Source organism: Lates calcarifer, linkage group LG11 (assembly GCF_001640805.2).
Source record: "Lates calcarifer isolate ASB-BC8 linkage group LG11, TLL_Latcal_v3, whole genome shotgun sequence".
Taxonomy (NCBI): Eukaryota; Metazoa; Chordata; class Actinopteri; family Centropomidae; genus Lates; species Lates calcarifer.
In genome coordinates, this window is record NC_066843.1 from 15,078,630 (window position 1) to 15,104,670 (window position 26,041).

General features: G+C 40.4%; 2 protein-coding genes across 3 annotated transcripts; one reads left to right on the forward strand and one right to left on the reverse strand.

Annotated features, from left to right (window-relative positions):
* The first annotated feature begins 1,608 nt into the window (after window positions 1–1,608).
* On the forward strand, window positions 1,609–22,835 carry ciita (class II, major histocompatibility complex, transactivator). Of its 2 annotated transcripts, none has more exons than XM_018672852.2 (22): window positions 1,609–3,023; window positions 10,308–10,373; window positions 10,918–10,956; window positions 11,114–11,176; window positions 11,614–11,700; window positions 11,872–11,937; window positions 12,678–12,725; window positions 13,705–13,884; window positions 14,418–14,468; window positions 14,605–14,718; window positions 14,817–14,876; window positions 14,974–15,188; window positions 15,383–16,737; window positions 17,005–17,541; window positions 18,084–18,263; window positions 18,404–18,475; window positions 18,562–18,642; window positions 18,746–18,829; window positions 18,985–19,068; window positions 19,193–19,276; window positions 19,621–19,704; window positions 19,905–22,835. In XM_018672852.2, the coding sequence occupies exons 1-22, from the start codon at window positions 1,694–1,696 to the stop codon at window positions 19,978–19,980; spliced, it is 4,956 nt and encodes a 1,651-aa protein (XP_018528368.1). In that variant the 5' UTR covers window positions 1,609–1,693; the 3' UTR covers window positions 19,981–22,835. The 2 variants fall into 2 exon arrangements, with proteins under 2 accessions (XP_018528368.1, XP_018528369.1); XM_018672853.2 differs by lacking the exon at window positions 1,609–3,023 and adding an exon at window positions 5,010–5,365.
* dexi (Dexi homolog (mouse)) lies at window positions 22,039–26,010 on the reverse strand. Its single transcript, XM_018672856.2, has 2 exons — window positions 24,991–26,010; window positions 22,039–24,749 (listed from the first exon to the last, which is right to left on the reverse strand). The coding sequence occupies exon 1, from the start codon at window positions 25,434–25,436 to the stop codon at window positions 25,167–25,169; it is 270 nt and encodes an 89-aa protein (XP_018528372.1). The 5' UTR covers window positions 25,437–26,010; the 3' UTR covers window positions 22,039–24,749; window positions 24,991–25,166.
* Between the last annotated feature and the right edge of the window lie 31 nt (window positions 26,011–26,041).

The following is a 26,041-nucleotide window of genomic DNA, read 5'->3' on the forward strand; positions in this document are numbered from 1 at the left end:
ATACTGAAACCCAAAGCACAATTTTATATTACTGAGAATAATGAAGGCCAAAGGGCATTTTTCACCAGGTCTCTTTTCACATTTGTATGTGTGTATGTGTGTGTGCGTGCTTGTATAAATCACATTGTGGGTCTCAATGTTTAAGGTTAGGGTAAGGGTTAGGGTAAGGCTAAGTCTCCAGGAACTGGATGTGCGTCAATATTATGCCCTCTGAAGCGATGGCAACAGAAGTGTGTGCATGTGTGTGTGCGCGTGTGCATGCCTATGTGTGTCCTCATGTATTTGCTGTACGTAGTTGTAGTTCCTTCAGGGCTCACTAAAAAACACATGTGAAACTACATCTGCATCCTGCTAACAAGACAAAACAACAGCAGCCACAGCCACACACTGTGTGTTTCTCACACATACTACATGGTATGCCCTTTGCAGCTCTAATTTTATTTTTTGATAATTTTAGTTTCAGTCCGTTTGAGTTGTAAAAGTATGTCTTTTGTCTGTCATTTTTAAGAATGAAAGAGTAAAGGTAACAGCACCCTTAACGAATGTCACTTCTATAAAGTTGTGATGCCTGAACGGCTCCGTACCTGGGAAATCTTATTCAGAGGGTACGTTATAGAATTCTTGCTAAATAAATACTAGAGTGAAAGCAAACACAGTGTTTTCAATGTGGGAATTCATTAAATTATTACACAAGTAGTTTTGGAAAATAAGCTATGTCTTCCCATTACCTCTATATTTAGTTTTTTTTAATGGTTTCTCCTCATCAACATCTATCATTAACAGATAACTACTCATTGTATGACACGGGGTGCAGCTAGAGTCATGACTCTAAACAAATGAAGCTTCATACATAGTGGTGATAGCAGGTTGGCACACATGGTTTTGCTAAACCAGTTTTAATGTCTAAAATAGATAATAGAGTAGACTCATTTATTAGTCATGTTGACATAGTTTTGTACATTTGCATGGCAACTGAAGGAGACACTGTTTATTCAGGTTTGGCTACGTGTGAACAATTGTTATGCCCTCATAAAGGCAAGAAAATGTTAACTTGTGATGGACCCAAATGGAATGAAGGTGTGGTTTAAATTAAGGAAATGACCAAACATATTTCCTTATATTCTGTTAGACAAAGACAAAGTCCCTAAATCAGTGAAACAAATATTCATAAAACTTGATGTTAGAAAATCTGGTAATTTAGTGAGACTTTTTGTGTAGAAGGTACTCAGAAAAATGAAGTGACTTGTGAAAAGTATTGTAAACAGTGGAATAACCACCAATTCATAAACAGGTGGCTATGTGTACTGTGTTGAAGGTTGTGGTTTTTTTGGTTGTAGTGTGTGTGATACTGCTCTTGATGTGTGTATGAAGTGCTAACTAAGTGTGAAAATTAAAGACTGTCTCCCATTATCGTTTCTCCTTGGGTAGGCATGCAGCCTTGCTTCTGGATAATAATGACATCACTGCCACCAGGAAATAAAAACCTTTCTCTTTAAAAAAATGGAGCAATTCTCCAAACAGACCTCCCTTACAACCTCACAGACACCTCCCTCCATTAATGTGAACGCCTCCTCAGCAAAATCTTTTTGTCCCTTTAAAAAAAACTTTAAATAAAAAAAAAAATCTCAACCATCTGTACTAGTAGCTGTCTCTTTTGCTTGACCTCAATGTCTGGTGAGCAGACGTCGTTGCCATGCCCCAGTTCGAGGAGGTCCTGGACAGAGTGCGCCAGGCTCTGACCTGGGCCTCTCCTTCTGAGATCCAGGCTCTGCTGGAGGGTTTGGTGGAGGAGCGGATCATCTCGGACGCCTACAGCAAGAGCTTGAGTCTTCATCGACTGGCTGAGGGAATTTCAAATACGGCTGTTCATGGCAAACCGACGTGGGAACGGGAATCTGATCAGATTCATTCTCGAGGATCCCAGTGGGATCATCTCAGCCAGGTGTGGGATTGTGGGTCGAGAGAATCTGCCGTCACTGACCACAACCAGACAAGATTGGAGTCTATGTTATCAGCGCATGAAAATAACAGCACGAGATCCAGTCAAAGAATGGATCTGCTGTATGAAGACAGAGTTATTCATGGGAATGGACTAATTCATGAATTGAATTGGGGGCCAGCAATGGATGACCTCAATCATAGGATCATGTCCACACCCATGACATGCGATGACCAACACAGCCTCAGACTCAATGATGAAATCGCAGAGCTGCTGAGAAGTGCAGAATTAATGCTGAAGCCAATAAGTGATAATGAAAGAGTTGATGAGGGGATTTCGGAGGATGAGAAGGAGTGGTTAGAGAAAGTAGAGGAGGCGGCTAGGAGGATAGCTGTCCCTCTATGGCAGAACTGGGACAGAGGACAGAGGATGTTGCTGCCTCTGGTTCCTTGTATGACTACTGGCTGTGCAACAAATGAAAATAAAGCGACAGACTGCGAGGCACAATGCCCTGATGTGAACATGGAAGTGGAAGCAGAGCTCGCACTTGCTTGCAAAACACTGGACCTCTACACTGACAGCTTCAGGTGGATGGAGAACACAGACACAAGCTTTGCACTGGATTCAGGAGGAGACACTGAGGGCCTCTGTTTCTCTGGGGTCAGCAGCGCGGTGGTGACCGCATTGAACAAGGATCACTTTGATATCTATGGAGCAGCGAGAAACCCCTCGCCTGTGCAGGCCAGCGCGGCAACAGACAACACAGACACCTGTCTGGAAGGACAGGTCAGCACCTGCTGGTCAGCCGATGGGACAACAGACACAACAGAGGACCTGATGTGTCTCACAGGAGATGCACAATATGGCACAGATGCTAGATTTGCAGATGTGGCAGATTTACTTTCACCTTGCACTCCGACAGACACTCACACTCTTGCACAATATAACTCATTTTACTCAAAAACAGGTCATAGCATGACATTAGGAGATGTGGACACCTATAGCTCGACAAGATGCAGCGCTGATTGCATAACAGACTTCCATGAGAAGAGAGAGGATGAGGAGAGTCTGGATTCACACTGGGGTAAGTTTGCACTTAATAATCATCATATCATGTGCCCATTTTAATTCAGCTTGCCGTCAAATATATATATATGTATATATATTTGTTCTACTAGATTTCTCTCTTTGCTTTCTGTAACCTTCCACTTACAAGAAATGTCTGGGGTTAGAGGAATACAGTCATTTAATTATTTGGGTGCCACCATAGTGATGATTTCTAGATGCTTTCTGTTTCCCTTCTCATGCTTTGCAATGAAAAACAGCTCTGTTACAAGTATAAATGTGTTCTGTTCTCCTTCATAAGTCCAGGCAGGTATTTGCCACATTTTGTTTGGCAAAATACCTGGGCTGGGTTTGGTGGTTAGGGTGCACCTTACTTTCAGTTTCCCTTTGAGTTACAACCATGGATACCAAAGTAGGATATGGGGTGGGGTAGAAAATACGTATATCGTCATAGTTTCCCATGGAGGTTTGGGGGGGATATAGATTTATATGAGCAAAATATGAATTTCCTTAAAATATTCATACAACATAATACATCATAACCCTAACCCTAAACACTGAAACTGGGCACTACAGCTCTGTGGTGACTTCACTGTGGGAAACATGCTATCTGAGTACATAACACAAAGCGCTGGCAGAGGATAACCATGTCTTGCCTGCATAATGTTTAGCCCTGTGAAGATTGTTGCAATCAATTAGGGTGGAGCTTCCCGTTTAAACGTGTGCATGTGATCCGTTCTGGTCTCTGTCCAGCTGGTCCAAGGTTGTTATTCCTCTACGACCATTTCACTCAGATTTCTTGCATTCACTCTCAAGTTCAGTTAAAAGTACTTTTTTTTTCCTAATGGGCCACAGCGCACAGACCTACAACTGTGTTTTAGTTATAAAGAAAAAAGGGAGGATACTTTATACGCATGCACACCTACTGTTTCTAAAGAAACTGGTATTAATGGCCTGAATGTGTTATGTAATACATTTTGTCTGGTGGCAGCACAGCACATAGCATGCATTATCTGACTGCCACTCATGAACAGGTAAAGCAGGTGCTTTCCAATTGATAAACAAAAACTCCCTGCATTTCCTGGTCCACGGCAAGATGTGATTAAGGTTTTGATGTCGTATTTCACATGCTTTGTTGTGGTCACACAGGGCTTAACAACAGTTAAAACACATAAGCCAATGTTTAAAATTTGGACATTTAAGCACGTCTGTGCTACGAGACTGAGGCTGTTAAGTTTCACCATTGTAACTCATCACTCATTATAACATAAACACTACCAGCAACTTTAACAATGCAACAATGCAAAGGGCTGCTTCTACAAAATATACACAGAAAGCAAAGGATGGACACACTGTGGCATGAGGATTAGTACAGAGTTCAGTACTTTTCCTCTGGCAGCACTGGATAGAAAGGACAAAAGAGAATGGAAAAAAGGAGTGAAATGGTCTGACCTTGGCTGATAGTAACAGGAACACACCAATAAATGCAGATGAGATTAATAACACAATTGAAGTACTAATAGAGTAAGGTGATGACTGATCGTCAGTGGATTTTGGAGTTAGGTGATGGGTGTTCACATGCAAAGGCAGTTTTAAATTTCAGGTCCGAGAGCAGAGGACAGCTTCACCACAGGAATTTATTCATGCTTTTGGTATGTTGGTCTCAGGGGGCAGGTCTTCAGGAGGGACATAATTTGGCCACAGAATTGCCAGAAAGTCATGGGGAGGCTGACAAAAAGATTCACAATAAAGTAAAAGGGAATTCTGGAGACCTGACAGGACAGGAGAGTTGTGTGCTCCTGTCTTTACCCCAGATTAAAGTCTAACAGCAGCATTATGTACTTGAAGGTTCTTCCTCTGTAACAGATCTTTGGCCTGAGAGCTAAATTAAGTCCTGAAAACACTCACATTCATGATGGCACCCATACTTTGAGGATGTGGCTAATGTGATATTGTAAAAGTATTTATATTTGAGCTTTGACTTGCTTCTGTCACATCAGTGAGTAGCCCACAGCTTCTGCGTTTTCCTGCACAAAGTGAGCACTTAAAAGCGTGATGATGGACTTTTACTAACTTTTTCAACCTAAACCGAAACACCTTGTTGGTTCTAGAAACACATCGACACAGTAATCCTCTCATCTCCGCACCAACCGCCTCAGCTTGGCGTCTCTGTAGTTAGTGTAAAGTGAAAGTAAAAGGCAGGTTTATTATTAGAGGGCAGGTTGCGCGCACTAACAAGAGCTGTAGGTCATTTGAGGATATATGCGGTGGTGGATGTAACGTACCGCAGCTGGGAGTTTATTGCGTGCGGAATATATACAACAGGTGTTTAACGGACCTGAGCATCACTCAGCGAGGCAGGTAAAAAATAATATCTCGGTGGCTCCGATGGGGCTGCTTGGGATACTTTTATCCAAACTGCGCAGGTACTGTTAGGAAAAGATGCTGCGGGGGTTTCCCTCTCATTCACACATGTTTAGTGTATATGAGTCATTTGTAGTGATTTTAAGTTGAATTATTGAATCAGGCACAAAGATAAAAGTTTTATCTATAACTTGGATTATTATCTGCTCAACATAAACAAAAGCATGCTCTGATGATGCGTTTGACTGTCTTTTGTTTTTGCCTTAAAAAAAAAACGTTACTATGCCAAGGAAAATGTGTATATAGAATAAATTGATGGTTGTGTTTAACGATGATGTTTTGTATGATTTTACGCACCAAACTTTCAGCCATCACAGGGCGAGTGAACTCCATTACGCGCGTCTGTAACTGTGTAATGTGGCAACAAGTGGGTCTACATATTAATATGTCCCCCATGTGTGAAATGTCGATGGGCTGAGAGTTCGTTGCTACAGGAAGCTGGTGGGAACACGGTATTTAGGGGGAACTTCCAGGCAGCTAAGAGAAAGTAATTACAATTGTTTGAATCACTGCTTTGGCAACAACAATGACACTGACCAGCGCGTTTGTGCGTGGGCATGTTTAAGGCTTTTTTTTTTTTTTTCGCTTTCTTGTATTTTCTTTTTTTCCCCTCACGCTGACCATGTGTTGTGTTGGATGTAGCCACTGGTGCTTGGTTTTACTGATGAAGTTGTTACTGTGACAGAGCAATGCAATATATTTAGGTTGGCAGGTAGGTTTTGCTTTGTGTGTTATCGCGTGGTAAACCATTGCTAATTCAACTCAAGTGGGTTAAATAACACAGGCACCTGGTGAGCAACGTTTACACTTGATGATACAACTGATACAGCAGGTGCATACCATACACTTGTTGGTGGAACTTGAAATTTGAATTGTAAAGTACACAGTGAAGATTTATTGGGTCCTACACAAACAATGAGCAATGCCAAGCAGAGATCTGAGCTTAAAGTTCACAGCTGATTCTGTGGGTCTGACTCAGTAAGACTTTTGGAGCTTTTTATCAAGTCAGGGTGTGTCTGGCAGGATTGTGGCTTCATTTCATTCACCAGAAGTCCTGATTTAACACTTAGCACTTTAGCACTGTTTACTTGTTACTGCACATGGCAGGAGAGGAAGTCTGCCACTGCCATGTGCATCCCTGACCTGTCCTGGACTTTAAAAGATACCTGCAGCTGATTTTGAAAATTTCCATTCATTGGAGCATCTAGAGTGGTCGTCATGGTAAAGGCTTCTACATCATGTGATAAAATGACTCCCAAACAGAGAAAAGTTTGCTGTAAAATTCAGGTGTTCCCTATACACTGTTAACCCCTCGAACACCATCTGACTTGGCTAAGGTCCTTAAACAGGCAACGTGCACCAGGAGATACAAACTCTTTAATAACCTGTAGGAGGCATGATGGAAGGTTTTCACCAATCAAGTTATCATTTATCAAAAGTCTGGTCTGATATTAGCATCAAGGTCACATGATTTTGTTTAAGATATCTGTCATTGTTTAGTCAGCCTGATCAGAAATCAAAATGATTCTGGACATGCCTCCCAGTGGGTACGTAATTACATATTAATCATACTTATTTTCAATAAAACAACGACAGAAGTTCATAAAATGAATTAAGACCTTTGTCTTAATATTGTGATAAAGAAAAAAATGTATAACTGTGTTTGTGGTGTTATTTAGGAACTTTTGAAAAGTGTGTATCCTCCAAGATACGTTGCCACATTATGGGGTAGAAATGGGAGAAATTTGGTCAGTGGTCAGTATCCAAAAGAGATAAGTAGTAACATGAAATTATTTTTTACAACTAATTTTCTACTCCTACCTGTTTAAGGGTTAAACCAGAAGTAGGAATATAATTATCTTTTCCTGCGATCTCTGAGTCTAAATACAAGACTAGCAGTGAAGAGCTTAACCTCACTATACAGAGATATGGGCATTGTATTGGGATGTACTGGAAAACAATCATCAGAGGTGAGTCTCTAACTGAAACCAAAACCATGTGTTTTGGTGTCGAAAAGTTGGGTCAAGGGACTAGACTGTGTCCAAGCTCTGGGTGAAAAGCACCGGAAAATCCCTGCAAAAGTTTTCCAGCATCAAACACAGGCCTCAAAAGGTTCACACCAGTAGACATGGGGTAAGGTGCTAACCAGGGCCAGTCTAGCTCTGTTAAAAAAAAAAAGCCCCCATTTACTGCTATACACAGTCACACAGTGTATTGTGTATTGAGAACCAGTTTTAGATGAGCAGATGAAAATGTCATAACAAGTACATGCCAGAAATGAGAGTACACTCCCATCAGTGAGAGGCCATGTATTGAGAGTGATGAATTGTTGACTGTTCTAGGAAAGTTCTGTATGGTAGGCATGAAAAAAATAGAATGACTTTCTTTCCCTCTAGCTTTGTGTGGCCATACTAAATTTGCATACCAGCCAAAAGATTATGACACACATACAGTACGTACATTAACGGCCCAAAGTTTTAGAACACCCCCATTTTTCAAGCTGTTATTGAAATTTAAGCAATTTAAGTCCAGTGAATAACCTTATAACTGTATATAGGTCAACAGCAACAACCTCTTCAGGGATTAAGAAACTGGTAAATGTACTGTTTTCCTGCAGCAATGAAAGTAAATGAAGCTTTGCAAGTTAATGCAAACAGGTGCAACAACTGTACTACACCCTCTGATGATTTATTAGGACAATAATGTGCTTCAGGAAGTACTACTGTTTATTGCAGTCAGAATGGTGAGAAAAAGTCAAGTAACAAAAGAAGACAGACTGGTTGGTTGGGGCATCATCAGAAAACAAGATCATGACCCAGAACATCAGAGGAAAAGAACTTGATAGTGGCTTTGCATGATTGAAGACCAGCACAGTCTCTATACTGAGACTAAACTGAGTCGCTCTGGTTTGGGATTAAAATGGACAGAAGGTGAAAGCAAGGCAGCCTACAACTGCAACACGTTTGTGTTGCCATGAGTGAATAAAAAAGATTTTGATTAAATTTGGGATTTGAGATATCATGATTCCTACATTACAAAAGGTTTTCCAAAGCTTTTAATCAGTGGTGTAGGTAGGAGTGTACTTTTAACGGAAGCGGTACGTTTTTAATGAGTAAAAATGCAAAAGCTTTCTTTTTTTCTGTGTCTATGCTTGGTATAACAAACACATTGCAAAAACTGTCTATTTCCATGCACATCTCTGGGTCTCAGCATCAAATAAAGAATTGCATTTGTTTTTCCACTGTTACTTCCTCCAACCTTACTAACTTTCCTAAGAACCTCTCCACTGCTTCCTGCCATTGAATTTTTGTCTTTTCCTCTCTCTACTTTTTTATTGTCATCAGTTTTGGCATCTATTTGACAGATGATGTGAACTGGGCTCAAACTGGGGATACTTTAGTTCAAAGAGGGTGTCTTAACCCCTGAACCATGGTGGTAGCCCCTCAAATCACTAGTTACATACCTCTGAAAGACTGATAAAGAAACAAATCTATATACTGTATAAGACTCCTGGGCCACTATGTATCAAATCACTTAGTGACATTTTGTCGTACGTGACAGCTATAAGCACAAAAACCTTCTTTTTTAGCTTTTAGCTTTACTGTATTTATGTGGTCTTATACTCTTAAGTTTATGCTCTGGAGCTTTAGATGCTTCTCAAACTGGTTGAGAGAAGCCTTTTCGCTGGACAGGGGATGGAGGTATTAACCATAAAAATAATCTAGTACTGACTTTGTTGGCTCTCTTTCCTTGCATATTTTTGTATGTATTTATGTGGTAATCATTTTTAAATTCTCTTAATTGTAGGCTTTCCTCCCTCCAGTTTGATTTTTTTTTTTTTTTTTTTAGATTCATTTTGGAATTTCCTATAGTTTGGTGTTATTTTCATATTAATTGCTTGGGATAAACTTTAAAATGATCATTGTAGTCATAGGCCTCTGTAGAATACAGAGCCTACATGTATACCTGTTTTGTGATTGGCATTTCTTCTCTGAGCATACAGTACATGTGAATAATCAAGTGATGCTTGAAGAGCTGCTCTTAAAAATGACCCCTACTCTTCTTGTAAATCAAGGCATGGGCATTTTATTTGTACAGCACATTGTGCACATGTAAACTCATTCTGCTTAAAGTTAAAATCCATACTGCAACAAGTTACATGTCCGGAAAAAACAATAGAAGTAGAGAGGAAAAGTACAAGAAAAACGCATACACACAAACATAGTGAAGAACACATCCACCTCACAGACATAAACTACAACCACTGATCACACACACACACACACACACACACACACACACACAGAGAAAGAAAGTAATTAAACAACAAACTGTTTTCAATTTCTAACACTGAGCAGTCAACATATACAGCATAGCTACCGTTATGTAAACTGGAATCTTTGAACTTGCATCATGTGATATGTGACTGTTTTCTAGAGTTTCTAGTGGTATTTTCACAATTCCCATTATTCTAATCACCTCAACTTGTTTGGTACAGTAGCTGCCAGGTAAAATTGTTTTGACATTATCTGTGTCCTCTCTGTCTGCATGTAGGGGGAAACTGTCAAGGTTTTGTGGTGCACAACGATGCAGGAAGTTCTGCATTAATATAAACAGATTTTACCTAGGACTGCACAAGCAGCACATGAGAGTGAGAAAATGGGATGTTATTCAGGGTATTTTTCTTTACAATGACAAGTACATTTAGCAAGGAGGAAATGATCAAAGTTTATGTGGGAACATGTGTGAAGCTTGATAGCAAAAAACTTGTGGCTGTGATGATACTGCCAAATCTTTGTCTGAAGTTATTTGTGTGTCAGTATTTTTGTTTCTTCACTTAAGTTTTTTTTTTTTTTTTTTGTCATCTGTGTGTTGTCAGGTGCCAAGATGCAAGAAGTAGATCAGGACCAATCTGATCTTACCTTCACAGATTTAGATCTACCAGGTTAGTATTTGAATTAGTGCTCTCCAACTCTGTAACCATCTCTGTCCCCCTGACCAGTCACCACCAAGTGTGCAACATTGTCCTTTTTATTACATCCATTCAGTCTGACAGTTTCAGCTGCATATCTTAGTCTGGTGCAGAGTAGCTAAGGTATCCCATAGGACACTGTGGGCTGTGAAAGGTGCATGGTTTTAAATTAGCAGGCTACAACATGTTCTGCTCCTCCTTGTCATTTGGGCCTGGTACTCCTGCGATATTTGACATGAAAATCTTGTCTAGTTCAAATTAAAATGATTATAATTGAAACAAATGCTGGATGTTGGAAAGCAGCACCAGAAAAACAAACAAACAAAAAAAAAACATTTCATTGAAATGGTTAATTAGCTTACTGGCCCTGTGATAGCCTGCTAATCCAGGGTCTTACCCAAGCCCCCCCTCCCAAACAGAGGTATAGATAATGGATGGATGGATGGATTAGCTGACTGACTGATATGAAAACTGCAGTCAGTGTTTTGTCTGATAATGCTGATTATTTGTGTTTTAGATGATATATCTGAATTCATGAATGAAGACTACCTATTAGGTAAGTTGCAAAACACACATTCTAACTCAAATACAATAGAAGAATGAAGAAAACACCATTTCTAAAGGTCTACTTAGTGACTTACACACACAAACACACAGCTTCAAGTATGAATGTGATGTATTGTCTAATTCCCTTTATGCATTTTCTTACCTAGGCACAGCAGATGTACTGTTCGACTGCGATTCTTTGTTGAATTATGAGGAATTCAACAACCCCAGTAAGAATCTTCTCTTTTCATTTTACTCTAATCATCTCCTGATATATGGTAGACAATGAATAATACTAAAGGAGAAAAAGAAATGCTCCAAACATGTCACCATAGATGAATAATAAATATACACATGTAAAACTGTAGATAAAGAAGTTAACCTTATATACTTGGGTTTATATATATCTGAAGAAAAAGTTCTGCTACACCCCAAACTCAACGAGGGTTGAGAAACATTTTTTCATGATGTTTGAAGTCACACTTGCCCCAAGTTTTACCTTATTTGCCACTTCCTTTTTCCAGTCTTCAAGACGTTTATAGAAAATGCTTCACTATTATGATTTTTAGAACAGTACTGATATGCATGAGAATGACCTCCATTTCTTAGTTGCTGTGTCTACCAGCTGCTTCACTGACTCTTTTACTTCCTCTTTCATGCGCTTCAGGTGACATTGTTGTGACAACAGAGCTGCCCCGTCCGGATAGCCACGAGGAGAGACAGGATGAACCACCAAGCCGAAAAAGACGGAAAGGTAGATAGACAGCTGCTACCTAGAACCAACTGCGGCTCAGTTTTTGTGAAAACTTTCCTTTGTCATATAAAACTTAATTGTGGGATTGCAGCTACGATCCTCAAACCTGAGCTAATGCATCAAATTTTCTTGCTTGAGTAGAAGATTTACATATTTGATTTCTGTGTCCAGTTCCCCGGGCACAGCAGTGTACTGATGAGAACACACCATCCAGACCAAAAAGGTCCAGGAGAGCAGGTGATCTACCCAGATTTTTTTTTTTTTTTATTAATTATTTATGGAATTTAGGCTTCAAATGTGGGTCAATGTGGAATATACAACCTGCACAGAGTCCTGTTGGCCATAGTTAATGTTTTATTGTTCACTTATCATTTTTATAGTGAAACATTTTGTCTCAGAACAGAGTCCAGGTTCAGTATTACAAATCAGCTCATAATGATTATGTACAAAAAATGCAAGAATTTGGATGACAGCCACACAAAATTTGTTGTTACCATTATTACTTCATTTCAACAATTTGATAGCAATAATAAATATTTTATAAAATAAGTGTTTAAGTAGAAACGTTAAACTGATAACAAGATCATAACAGTGATTTTGCTTGTTTTAGCCCATTGACTACAAATCACTTTAACCTCACCACAGCTCAGCAATTTGCAAACCATGTTGCAGTTTTAGACAAAAATCTAAAACTATACAGCACACATTCAAATGGGCAGCAGAAATGCTAAGATGCTAACATGATTTCTAGTTAAGGATCTAACTCTTGCTAGTGTACAATGGTATGGTCTTTAAAACAATACTTTCAGATACAGAGTAAAAAACAAACAAAAAAAACAAAGGATAAAACCAAACAAAGGCTATTCCAGTGGCCCATGGACCGATTATCACCTTATGATCTAAAGCATAACTGTGGCTGTTTTCATGTGAGGTTAGCTAAGAGCCATGCTATAATGTTGATCCTTCATGTTTTTCAGGTAAAGCACAAACAAAAGAGCCACAAGATGAGCCAGCTGTCACTCAGAGTAAGTGTCTATTATTCCTTCTGCAAAGGACAACACACAGACATTGAAGAGTAGTTTTTTTGTTTTTGTTTGTTTAAAAAAAAAAAATAAAAATAAAGAAGCATTATGAAAAAATCACATGCCTCAGAAGTGAAATCTACAGGGGGTAATTCAAGTGACTGTCATGAAGGGGTGGGGAGAAAAGAACATGAAATGTTTTATCAATATCACTGCAAGCTGTTAGTAAAATAGGTTATCAACTAAATAGCTACTACAGTACACAATAAAATGCTTATACTAATTTTAAAAAAATCTATGTTGCACGTAGTTGTAACATTAATGTAGTGTGTTAAACAGAACAAAACATCCAAGCACCATGCACATGAGTGTTTACTATGTAAATAAAGTTCCTTTTTACAGACAAGGCAATCCACACAACATACTACAGTAGTAACAGTAGACTCATGGGTTAAAGGGATGTTGGCTGGCCTTGCTTGAATGGTTCCTTCATGGTACCAGAATGCAGATCAAGAAACAGGAAGTTTAATTTTGAATTCTTCAGATGAGAGCTCACGTTGATCAACAAAAAGAAGAAGTCTCACCTCTGTGACTTCCTCCAGATCAATTTGGTACTTTTTAGATATCTGATTTAGTACTACTGCTCACATTGATCATTCCAGAGTCACATAGTTGTAAGCTCAACATAATCAGTTGTCTACCGTCAATCACTGAGCAGACTGATCAGAGCAACTAGAATTTAAATGCTTTGCTTAATGAAACCGCAACACAAAACATAGGAAGAAGTTTATGGTTTAAACATATTTTCAAGACTTAATGTCTGCAAATCTGATAGCCTTAGTTGTGACACAAAATCTTTGACTCTAAATCGTGGGAAACAGAACAATACGTTTGTTTTCCGTGTTCAACCTCCTGTTTTGATCAAGGTTAAGAAAACCCTTTTTAGGCAATGATAACAAATTTGTCTTTGGTTGTTTTGCAGGCATTGACACAGGACCAGAGCCAAGTCTTACAGAGACAGAGGGCCTTTCCACCCCTCCAACAAGAATCCTTCACTTCCATCCCTCCATTCGGTTCATCACCATCCCAGACGCTCAAGGATATCACGTGGTTCAGACTCTGAGGTTCCGTCCTCCGGTTATTACACCTACATATATATTAGGTGAGTAAAGTATTCACATACACCATGTTAATGAGTTTTTTAGGTACATCTGTTCAATCTAAAAATCCAGTCTGTAAAGGCTATAGTGTTCAGTTTTTGTTGACATTGTATCTGAGAGGTGTTGACTGTGTAGAGGAAATGAAAACTCAGCTCAAATACAGTTTTAGTTGCCCTGAAAACTGGACTCCAACCCTCTTCTAGAAAGTATGCCCTAGATACAGCAGTGATAAGTAATCACACACCTATAATGATATAATCTTCTGTTTGAATGTAACATAATGGAAAGAAAGTTGCCTATCAGCAACTTTTCATATTCATCTAGATACTTTTTCTTCAATTCAATTTTTGTGCTATATTTGACTCAGTTAAGCATGTAGTACTACTAGACAGTCTAAGACTATGGCACAGTCACAGTTCCATTTAACTGGTGCTTTTTGTAATAAATTGATGTCAAATTACTCTTTTACTATTTGCTTCTCTGCACTATGAAAAGTTGTACCAACAGTAAATACTCTAACCCTTATTTCTAATAGTTCCTGCTCCCTCCACACCCTCCAAACATGAAATGCAACCACTCTCGCCGGGTGAGTAAGAAAAATGTCTTGCATTATTATATGGGTTATCTTTTTATATTAACTGTTTTAGTTCTGCCTTTTAAGAAACAACAGGGTAACCACTCCCTAACAACTGCTACCCTTATTTCCTCTCTTGTGTTTGTAGAGGACGGGGCAGTAGCACCAGTCCAAATGAGCTCATCGCCACCAGGATCTCTTTCAGACACTGCTAGCAAAGCCATGGCAACCCCTGTCTCTTCACCAGTCTCCCCTTCCACTGGTGTGTATCAGTATCTATTTCATTTCTTCCTCTGTGTGCATTAATTACCCTGCAGAGTTATTGTCATGTTATAAGTATCATCACTTCTTACATTGCAGAGATATCCCCATGTAAAGAATCACCTCTTCCTCAGTCTCCCACCGTCCTTGACATTCCACGTAAGTTACCACATGCTTTTAATGCCTTCCTCTGCTTTGATCTTAACTCATGTTTTGTGGAGAGGCAGCACAGTAAACAGTTGTGTTCATTCTTCAGATGTTGTTAAGGACTACATTCAGGAGGCCAAAGCCCACATGAATCAAACTTGCCAGGATATGGAGGAGGGTCTTAGCTTGACCTCTCATTACGTGGATGTACAATTGAGTCACAGAGAGATTCGTTCTGGAAAAAACACAAACAAATGCCTGGACAAGGAGCTTGTCATCATGGGAGATACAGATCGGCAAAAAAGCTTGTTGGGGAAGAGTCAGGTGAGAGTATCACCTTTGTTGGATAGCTCACAGATAAATGAGAAAAGATAGTTGTCATCTAGTGATGTGATTTTTTAACACAGCCAAATTCAATTCTATGAAGTTGAGCATTTTTGTTTACATGACCTATGAAATTGGTCAAAAGCCTTTCTTAAAAGTATCTTTAAGATAATCTGTGATCTTTTCCCTTTCAGATCTTTGAAAGGTCAAATGGGGATAAATCCAAACGCTACATATTGCTACTTGGCAATGCAGGCATGGGAAAAACCACCCTGATCAGGAAGCTTTGTCTTGACTGGTCCAGAGACTGCATCCCACAGTTTGACTTTGTCTTCTTATTAGACGGCAAAGCACTCACCTTAACAAAGCCAACCTTCAGCCTTCAGACCCTCCTACTAAACCTCTCCGCCTTTGCCCCTTCCTGCATGGACCCAGAGGCAGTTTATGCTCAAATCCTTGCAGCCCCTAAGCGAGTGCTCATCATCTTTGATGGGTTTGACGAGTTGAGGGAGTATGAAATGCTACTCCAGACTCAAGAAAAAGACTTGATAACGTCTTTGCAGAAAGACAGTAGAGCACAGACCTACACAGTAAGACAGTTATACTCTGCCATCCTTCAGAGGGTCCTTCTTCCAGGATGCACTCTTCTGCTCTCTACACGACCAAGAGGTACTGCCAACCAGCTTCTCCGTCGGGCAGACAGCTTTCTGGAAGTATGTGGCTTTACTCCCACAGATGTAGAAACATATGTGTCCCAGTACTTCACTGATACTGCCCTCAGAACATCTGCTTTAGAGTGCTTAAAAAACTGCAGCTATCTACATCTCCTCTGCTGGAACCCCGGACTATGTCGGTTGGTGTGCTTGGTTTTGGAACAGTCCAAAGGTTTGGAGGTCCTACCAAGAACTTTAACTGGGCTCTGCCATCAAGTGCTTTGTTTGAAAATGGAAAAAGACAGTAGGAGCACAAACGTACAGGCTGAAGTTCAAACACAAATACCCCTGCAATCTGAAGAAGAAACACAGACACAAATCTCAAGCAATAATCAAAGAAACAAAAATACACAGACAAAGTCCAGAGCACAGGGTCGCACTCGCACTAGGTCTCGCACTCGCTCCCAAAGAAAAAGGGGGGCAAAAGAGCAGGAGAATAAGGAAGATGAAGTGTACAGAGAGATGAACAGTGGTAGCAGGGAAGCAGAGGAGAGAGAGTTGCTGTCTCAGCTGAGCTCCTTGGCCTGGGAGGGGGTCAAAACCAACTCCTCCATGCTTCCCACCAGACGGACTTTATGTGCCAAACTCAGGGCTTTTGGCCTTAGGACAAGGCTTTTCCTCTCTCACCCCCTGAGGACAAGGTTGATGGTCTCAATTGGTGAGAGTGAGGGAGGAGGAAGGGAGGACAAAGATGAGATGGGAGGGGGAGGAGAGAGGAAGGAAAACAGAGGGAGGATGGACATGGAGAACTGTGACGCCAGTGATGACCACATCACATTGTGGGCCAACCCTTTCCTTCAGAGTTACTTGGCGGGTGTCCATCTATCTTTGTCAAGGTAAAGATCTACAGTGTATCAGAATAATAGGGATAAAAAAGTAAAATTACAGGTTGTTGACTGATAGATCGGACTTAAGAACTTGATGGAAAGGTAAATAAACCTTACTTTTAAGTTGGTATAGTATTCTCAATGTTCCTTATTAGAAAAAAAAAATAAAAATTAAGGAGCATATCCCTTTCCACTCCTGGTCTCTTCTCTCTTTCACAGCCAGTGTTCTACCCCATCTGAATTTCCCTGACCCACTTTCACTTTCTGATTCCCCAGGACTGTATCAGACCGCACCTTCCTCCAGACCCTCCCTTTCCAGTCAGGCCCAAAGGGACGTCGGCGACCTCAAAGAGAGGAGCTTGAACTCACTCAGCGATTTGCGGTTGGCCTCCTCTTCCACAACAGAACAGAGCTGCAGAGGCTTCATTCATACACAGAGACGTCTTTCAGGGATATGGTGGTCAGCAAGCAAGGTTTAGTGACAAAACACCTTGAAGGTCTTTCTTACAGTGACCTGAGTCCTGCCCAAGTCCTGGAGGCATGTCACTATGTTTATGAAGCAAGTTTCAGCCATGGCAATGGCAGCAGAGGCAGTGGCAGCACACAATTGGTCGCTCACCTGGCAGCAAATCTTCCAGAAGTCCTGACATTTCATGGAGTTCCACTCAACCCGACGGATGTGTTCACCGTGCAGAATACTCTTGAAATTGGTGGGACTGAAGGGAGAAGTTTCTGCTTGGATCTGGAGGATTCAGGGATACAAGTTTCAGGACTCAGGGCATTGGTGGGACTCAACAACATCAACACATACAGGTACTGATTATTATCCACACCTCAAAAAGGGAGTTCTGTTCTTGGAGGTAAAACCCCTTCCCCTAAAACAGTCACTATCCTTTCATAGACACATCAGATCTGTTAAACTTGTCTGCACATTTAAACTTGGTGGTGTAAAAAGTCAAAGGAAGACAAGAGTTTTTTAATCCTGTTCGAGGGGCTAACATTACCATAATGAATGAGTGAGCCACAGCTGATCAAATCTGCTAGCGACCGTTGTCATTTCAGCTGGCAAAATTAACAGTTGCTGGCTAGAAATGCGACATCTGCTTTGGTTTACCTCTGTCTGGACCAGTTGTTTCAAAAATAAGTGAATCTGCCATGGTTGTCATAGCTAAGTGCTTGAGAGCTTGAGTGGCATAGCAGCAGGGCTTAACAAATGTTAGTTATTTCATATTAAATGACCTATTTTGCTCATAGACAAGCCCTGCATTTTTGTCCATTTATTCCATTTATTATTCATATGGTCCATTGACATGAATGTCAGACCCTTTGAAACTGAACCTTTTGGTGTCCCCCAGGGCATGCATTGCTGATGTTATCACCCTATGGGAGCAGCTGGAGAAGAGTAGTGAAGAGGGACTCCTACAAGGGGCAGTGTCCAAGTTAAAGATCCACCCCCTGAAAGCCACACAAGTGTGTCATGTAGAGCACCTAGCAAAGCTGGTGAACATACATATGCACAAGAGGCTGTCAGACAGGTAATACACCACAAACACACACACACACACACACACACACACACACACACACACACACACACACACACACACACAGACCCAGTTAAATTTTGCAACTATATGTGTCTGGCCACTGAAGTGTGTGTTGTGTTTACTTGTAGTTGCAGCCAATCAGATTCTATCCTGGCAGAGGGAGTACCAGCTGTCAAAGAGTTACGCAAGCTGGAGTTTGAGTAAGACATGACATTTTACTTTATGATGATGATAATGAAGATGAAAAAGTTAAAAATGATGATGATGATTGTGTGTGTGCCTCTAGGCTTGGTCCAGAGAAAGGTCCCCTGGGTCTTCCCATGCTGTGGGAGCTCCTACCAGGTCTACACAACCTACAGCACTTAGAGTAAGTATCCACACCCTTACTCCTAGTTCTCTCTCAGTGCATCTGTCTCTTTGTGTTTGTTTCTAGTGTCTGACAGTCACTCTCTCTCTCCCCCTTCTTTTAGTCTGGAGAACAGTAAGATAGGGGACGAGGGAGCAGAGAAATTGGCTGATGCTTTAGCCTCACTCAGTTCGCTGGAGATACTCAAGTGAGTACAACTTATTGACCCCATCCTATTTTTAATATATTCTCAGGCTGTGGTGATTTAAAAAGCACAACATTTCAACTCACAATTCCTCCCAAAAACATCTAGCCTTTTATGTGTGTAAAACTAAGTTTATGTTCTTTCCCTCTGGTTTTCAGTCTGTCACAGAACTGTATAGGAAACCATGGGGTGAAGAGACTTACAACCACATTAAGGGATCTGCCCAAACTGCACTGTTTGAGGTAAATAATGTAGACACACACATACACTACTTACTACTGTACACCTACACAAAGATAATCACAATCACACATACTGTAAACCCAGAGAATTTCACTTCCCTCCCCCTCCCTTTGTTTTTTCCAGTCTCTACAGTAATGTGATTTCTGACGAAGGGGCAGAGAGTTTAGCAGCTGTTCTCCCACACATGGCGTCACTCACCGCCCTGGAGTAAGTCTGTGTTTCTCACATCTCCATCAGACATGTATGGCAACCGTGTGGGTTTATGTATATGTGTTTAATCATTTATGACTCATAGTAGAAACAAAGGGTAACTGTTTGTAATGCCTCGTTTATTTAATTAATTGTATTATTCGTAATATTATGAAATGTGCTGTGATTTTCATATTTTTATGTAAGTTTCATCAAACATTCAGCACACAAGGTAACATTAAAAGAAAAACCTCTGAGATCTGGTTAGATGGAAGAAGATGTTCACACGCAATCCAGTGGTCTGTACAGAGATTAGCTGTTATATCACAAGAAAACTAATCTTGATTTATTCTTCTTGACAGTGTGAGCTACAACAGGCTGACAGATGTTGGTGTGCAGAGCCTTGGAGCCAGTCTGAGAAACTGTCAAAAGATGAAGACTTTAAGGTGAGACAACCTCGTTTGTGTGTCTGAGTTTGTGATCATTGTTGTGGCCTATGGCCTTTTTTTAATTGCTCTAAAATCAAAACCAAAACTAAAATACTGTTATTTCATTTCCTTCCCTATTATGTCGTATTACTTAATAATGTATTTTCTTTATCATTTTTTTCTCATCTTGCTTCTTCTGTCCTCTCAAACTATCTCAGAATGTGGAACCAGTTTATCCCATACGGAGTCTTTGAACGTCTTCAGCAGCAGGACAGCAGGATCCTCTGGCATTAGAACAATATGGAACCTCTTTACTACAGGGCTATGAACTTTTTTTTTATCATGCATCTGAAGCATACATGTTTACACTACACAGTACATTTTCTAAATGCATGAATGCTTGAGCAACAATAGCATGAACAAAGAGAAAGAGACAAACAAAGAAACAAACCACACATGCGGAGGTATTTGCTGCTAGGAGTTTATCTTTTTAGAGTCTTTCTAAGATTCCACTCAGTCCTCGAAGGACATAATTAATCCTCCAGCGCTACGCAGTACTGCAAAGTGTGTGGTAATGTTCGCACAAATTCAAGAAGCATATTTGCACTATGAGGTCGGCTGTTTTTTCATGTTACCAGTTATAGATTTTGTTCTGTTTGATATCATTGGCTAAATAGTTTGCTTCACTATATTTTTGTGGAAATAATGACATATCAGTTTACACTCTGTCTGCAGCTGTAAATTATAAATAGCTTTACAGTCATCTGACATTTCTTGTTTGATAAATAAAATGTTTCAAGTCAGTTAAATGCCTTCTTTCTTTCTCCACTCACCATTTCACTTGTTAACTAAATTTGCCAGTGTATTTAAAAACCTCTTTTCACTTCCTTGCCAACAGGTTTCAGTTCTCTAATCTGATGGCAACTGACCTTTAATAGTGTTACTCTGTCCGCAGCTCTTCGTAGTTGATTACGTTATTTAATCTGTTTTTAGTCATATGAATCAGATGGAATAGAGCGAGGACAGACTTTCCCTAATGTTGATATTGTGGTAAAAGTAAGGGGAAAAATTCAACTGCATTGACACTAGACATAAATACTTAGTTATTACTTATGGTGGTCCCTATGGTGGACTCTGGTGTCTCTTCAGATTTATACTGTCCTGAAAGAGGTTCTCTAAGAATTCCACCTATTTCTGTAAATTCAGTTTACTCATCACAGAGGCTGCTGATCACTGTGTGAAAACAGTTGTATAATGTTGCCTGTTTATTAAATGAAAGCAGCATTTAATAGACATTTTTCAGCAGAAAGCCTGTGTTACAAACTGATGGGCACATAGTTTGAGAGACATTAAAATTTACCAGAAAAGCAGGCTTCTGTGTTGCATTATGGGAAGGATCTAATGTTTTGAGGGCTTAACCTATAGTTGAAGAAGGCACTGATGCTTTGATTTTGATTTTTGCCTAATCTGTCTCTTGTAAGTCCTTCGAAGTTATGAAACCACAATTCTAAATCACTGGAGTGCCCCTTTAAAAGTAAAGTTTAACAAAAAAACATTGGGGACTCACAGGTACCCTCCACAAGTTTAGACATTAGGACCAGATTCTACCAGACCACTGTAGCATAGCACACATCTCCCATTTGTTCATCAGTTTAAATGTGAAAAAAAGCTAAATTCTATCTGATCATGAGGTTAATCTGGGTCACGTTTGTTTTCAAAATGTTGCTGCAGATAATTTCACATTTGCAATTCATCATCTATGTCATGGATGAGATGCACTTTGAAGTTACTGGCGGATTTTTTTTGTGTGTGTGTGTGGTTGCATAGTTGGTTTTAGAGGAACAGTCCTGTCTTCATTTTTTGCATGTCATTCATTTTGTGTTGTTTACATGAACCCTGTAAGAATGGAAATACAAAATGAATAAGAATTATTAATTAATAATAATAATAATAATAATTACCTAATTATATTTGGTCACTGTAAATAGACTGAGCCATGCTCATCATTAACACAAAGGGAAAATATCTGATTCAGTTTACCACATGTGAAACAGTAGTGGCTCAGTCTAGAATCATTATACTCTTCAAACAAATCTGAAGACTGGCAACTTCCTGTCTGATATATTAAGGGTTTCTTTTCATGTACACCAGCAGTATCAAAGCTCACCAATGAGCTGCTGTTGTTCTCTGGTGCTCTGGTGCTCTCTTGAGGGCAAAAGGCAGCATGACACCAGCACAGCACATGACCACTAACAAACAGTCTGAGATGAACATATACACTTCAAATACATTAATCCAATGCACTGTAATCTAAACACATATATCTAAAATAACAGTTAAAGAACAAAAACCTGGCATTCGCTCAAAGTTTATTAAATAGACACATTGGAAAATAAAACTCTGTCACGATCCATAGCTTATTACAGCATGTGCATGTCTGCGAAGAAGCAGATGTGGAGGGAGGACGCAAGCACTGGGTAAAGGTTGTATGTTGATGATGATAATGATGACATCCATCAAACCAAGCAAAGGCTTTCATCTGTCACAGTCCACATGAGAGTTTTCAGTGAATTAAGATGCCGTGAGCAGAGTGGCCGACACAGTGAGCTGTCATGCCTGGGAAATGGCACATCTTTCACTTGTAACTAAACACAAGAGATTTATAAACAGTTTTCATACAAAACAAGGATCCTCCCCATCTACCAGCTTCATTTGCTACTGATTTCTCAATACAGGGAGTGACTTTTATATTTGAATTACGCAACTCATCGACTGATATTACACTGTGGTTAAAAAAATAAGATATAGTTAATGTCGTCAATTTCCAGCATGATGCGGATTACACATCGTCATTACACATTATTTATTAACTATGCACGGTCAATCTACAGGAAGCCCTTACCTGATTCTGACTATCTGATCAGATTCAACACAAACATGTTTTTAATATTCAATGAATATTAGTATCCTGAGCTTTAGTGTCGTGTGGTCTAAATGCTGTTTCAGAACATTTTATATCTTGCCAAAAACAGAATTCTTACGAACGTACTGACTAACACGGACAAATTCAAATATTGTAAATGTCACCATGAAATATTGCTTAATGGCAGCTTTAATCCAAAAAGAAAAAAAAGAATTTGGTTATCAGCATCAGTCATCCAAACTGGACTCTAGTACCAACTCTTGGAAAAACAGTCTCCTGTGGAATGGAGAAAATCTAACTGCACTGTCATTTATGTGTTTAGTTCTATGTTTTTAATGTCCCTGCACTTGAGTTTCATCATGGCTTTTTTCATTTGAATTTGTCACACATCGCAGCAGACAATTGACCTGGCACAGTGTATCATTTGAACTGAGTTGGCAAAGTGTTGTTTTGAAATGCCATCTGAACAGATGAGCTGAGGACAGTGGAGCGGAGCCACGTTGGTGAGAGTGTAACATCCAAAACACTGATAGTCAGGCAATGAAATTCTAGACTAAAGCTTGTTTAGAGTATGAAACGTGCATGTGCAAATACTTTGAAATGGTTTTTCGGCTCTACGGCTAAGGGCATGACAATTATGCACAGTTTGCTTCTACTATGCTGTGAGAAAATACTGATTCCTCTGTATTGCCTCAAGAAATCAATGTTTAGTTAACTAGCTGAGCTGTAAGTGCTCCTCACAGACCAACGGTATGTACAGTACTTTCAAGGCTTACGATTATCTTGTAAATCGAGTGAACTCTCTCTTTCCAAGAGTCACTAACATGAGGTGGTTTTCTTCCACCCATCCACAACCGAATCTGGCAGACGGATGGAATAATTACCTGATTCTGTGCCCAATCTCATTCGTTTAACTGCTTAATTGCCCCGTTGTCTGAATCCAGTTTATTATTGCTGCCAAGAATATACATTTCATAAACTGAATTCTTAATTCATAACAAAGTGAACAGAAGAAAGTGCGGCAAAATAGAATCTTGACAACTAATAAAATCCAACACAACCAATATCATGCCTGGAGTAAGATAGGCGGAAGAAGAACAAACACATATGCAACAAACAGGATGGACATGTCAAACACCTGAAATACTTCTTTTGAGGTTCTCTTTCATGAGGTTTCAGCTGTTGACTCTACTCATACTGATATAATTTTGGCAAATGTGGCCAGCTGTCAAAACTAAACTATTACTGTTTATTGTTTTTTGGAAAGTTAAATTTGCAAATGACCATAAATCATCTAATGTGACATGGGTTAAAAGAAGACCCACTTTCATACTTTCTGCATTTCAGTGGCCAGTGCAGTATGGTGTTCCTGATTTCTAAGAGAGATTGAAGAGTTTAGGGCTCTCCTCTATTCTCTGGTTTCATAGCCAGTGTCCAGTGTCAGTGTTGTGTCTTGCCAGTGCGCCCAGATTTCTGAACAGTGCGTGTGTACATCCCTGAAGCACACATACAGTATGGATGGACATTTTAAATCACGCCTCAAGGATGAGTGAGCCTGCAAAGCGGCAATGCATTCTGAAAACGTAAAAGGACAAACAGTTAAAACAAGTTGTTCTGTGAGTGATTACGTAAGCGAGGGAGCTACAGTGCACATTGTTTTCCTGCACTTTGCCAGTTCTTCTGAGATGTCTCAATGTGAAGCACATCGCACTGCGACTGGAGCGGCGAGCGTTTCACTTGAATTCCGTCTGCAGTCAGCCACCAGATCTTGCACAGCCTGGATAACTGTTGGGGTATAAATGCAAGGGTTGCTGTATCTGAACTGGCTGCAATGCAGACAACTTGAGACATGCCCCACATCTCTGATGACATTCATTTTTCTTCCATGGGGAACAGCCATGTCTCTCCACCTGCAGCACACTGTGCTTCCTTTTTATCTCTCACTGTGTCCGAAGTGAGGAACACAAATGCCAGCGCTAACCCCCTTGTGTCCGACTGGAGTCAGTTGATATTAGGAGGCCAGCGGACTGACTGACAGCTGATCCAGTGCAGAGTGCTCTTTCTATGGGGCAGTCGCTCATCCTACAGCCGGCGGTGCTGGATCTCTTCCTCAGGCTACCTTCTTTTGATCCGAGACAACCTGGAGATACATAGACACAAGTGTTTCAGATAATCACATCGAAAATCCTTTGAAAATGGCATACACTGGTGAATCACCAGAGTTGAATCTGTTTGTATCATCAGTTCCTCCCTTAAAAAAATATACAGATTTCAAGGTTTGTTACTGCATTAAGTGCATAACATTTCAATCTCAGTTTTATTCTGGGCATGAAAAAGAAAAAAAAACAAGTCAGAAAAACACAACTGTCTGCTTTGCTTACTTTTTCACTGATGTGCCTGTGTGAGAGAAAGGCAACGACAGCATCCACTTGGAAGCATTTTGTCCCCTTATCACTGACCAGGGAGCGTTCATGCTGACCCAACCTGCTCCAGACTTCTGCATCATCCCCACCACCACCTCCTAAAAATGTCCTGTTCCTCCTCTGGTACCGCCTTGTCACTCAAGATACCCCTCAAACACATCCAGTTCCGTGTCCGTATCGTAGGGGACAGAGGCCGGATCGGACAGCACCCCGAGGTCCACCAGCGCCTGGTCCATGTCCTCAGGCAGAAATACTATCCCCACATTCAGGACGATGTACTCCATCAGAAAGGCATAGTAGAGGATCAAGACGTTCACAAAGAACAGGCCCAGATAAAACATATATGGGAGATCGTCCAAGAGCGATTCCACCGAATCTAGCTGGGCATAAATTTGTTGTGTCATAGAAAAGAAAGACAGCCACGGTTTGGGTTCTCGTGATTGTGCGAGGCCAGGATGTGGCGGACTCGAGTTGCTGGTGTCACCGCTAGAAATCTGTCTGGGGTGATGGGGCTGGGGCGTCCATTTCGGCTCGTCCCGTCCTGCAAACAGTCTTTAAGAGGCAGCCACTAAGTGTTTTTTATCTGTAAGGTCCAGAGGAAAACGTCAAGAACACAGCTAGACTTAAAGGCGTAATGTTCATAGCTAATAATAACCGGCGGCCAGTATCAAAATATCATGTTAGCTAGCTCAACGCATTCTTGACATTGGTTTCTTGGGTTTGCGGAATTCACGCCTTGCCAGCTGGCTAGGGTTAAAAACAGTAGCATGCAATGCTAACACAAATAAACGCGGACATTTCTGAAGGCGACGTATTTTGAGTTTTCTAGTATACACATCCGCAACGGGAAAAACATTCACAAATACACGCTTCTGGCGATGTTTCCACAGTCAAACGTCCCTTCCAGCATTTTTCCCAACTGCATCAAAACAGTCCCGACCACAAAGCGACACTTGAAGCCTCGGCACGTGATTGGCTCACCGCTTAACAGGCTCTACTGTGATTGGCC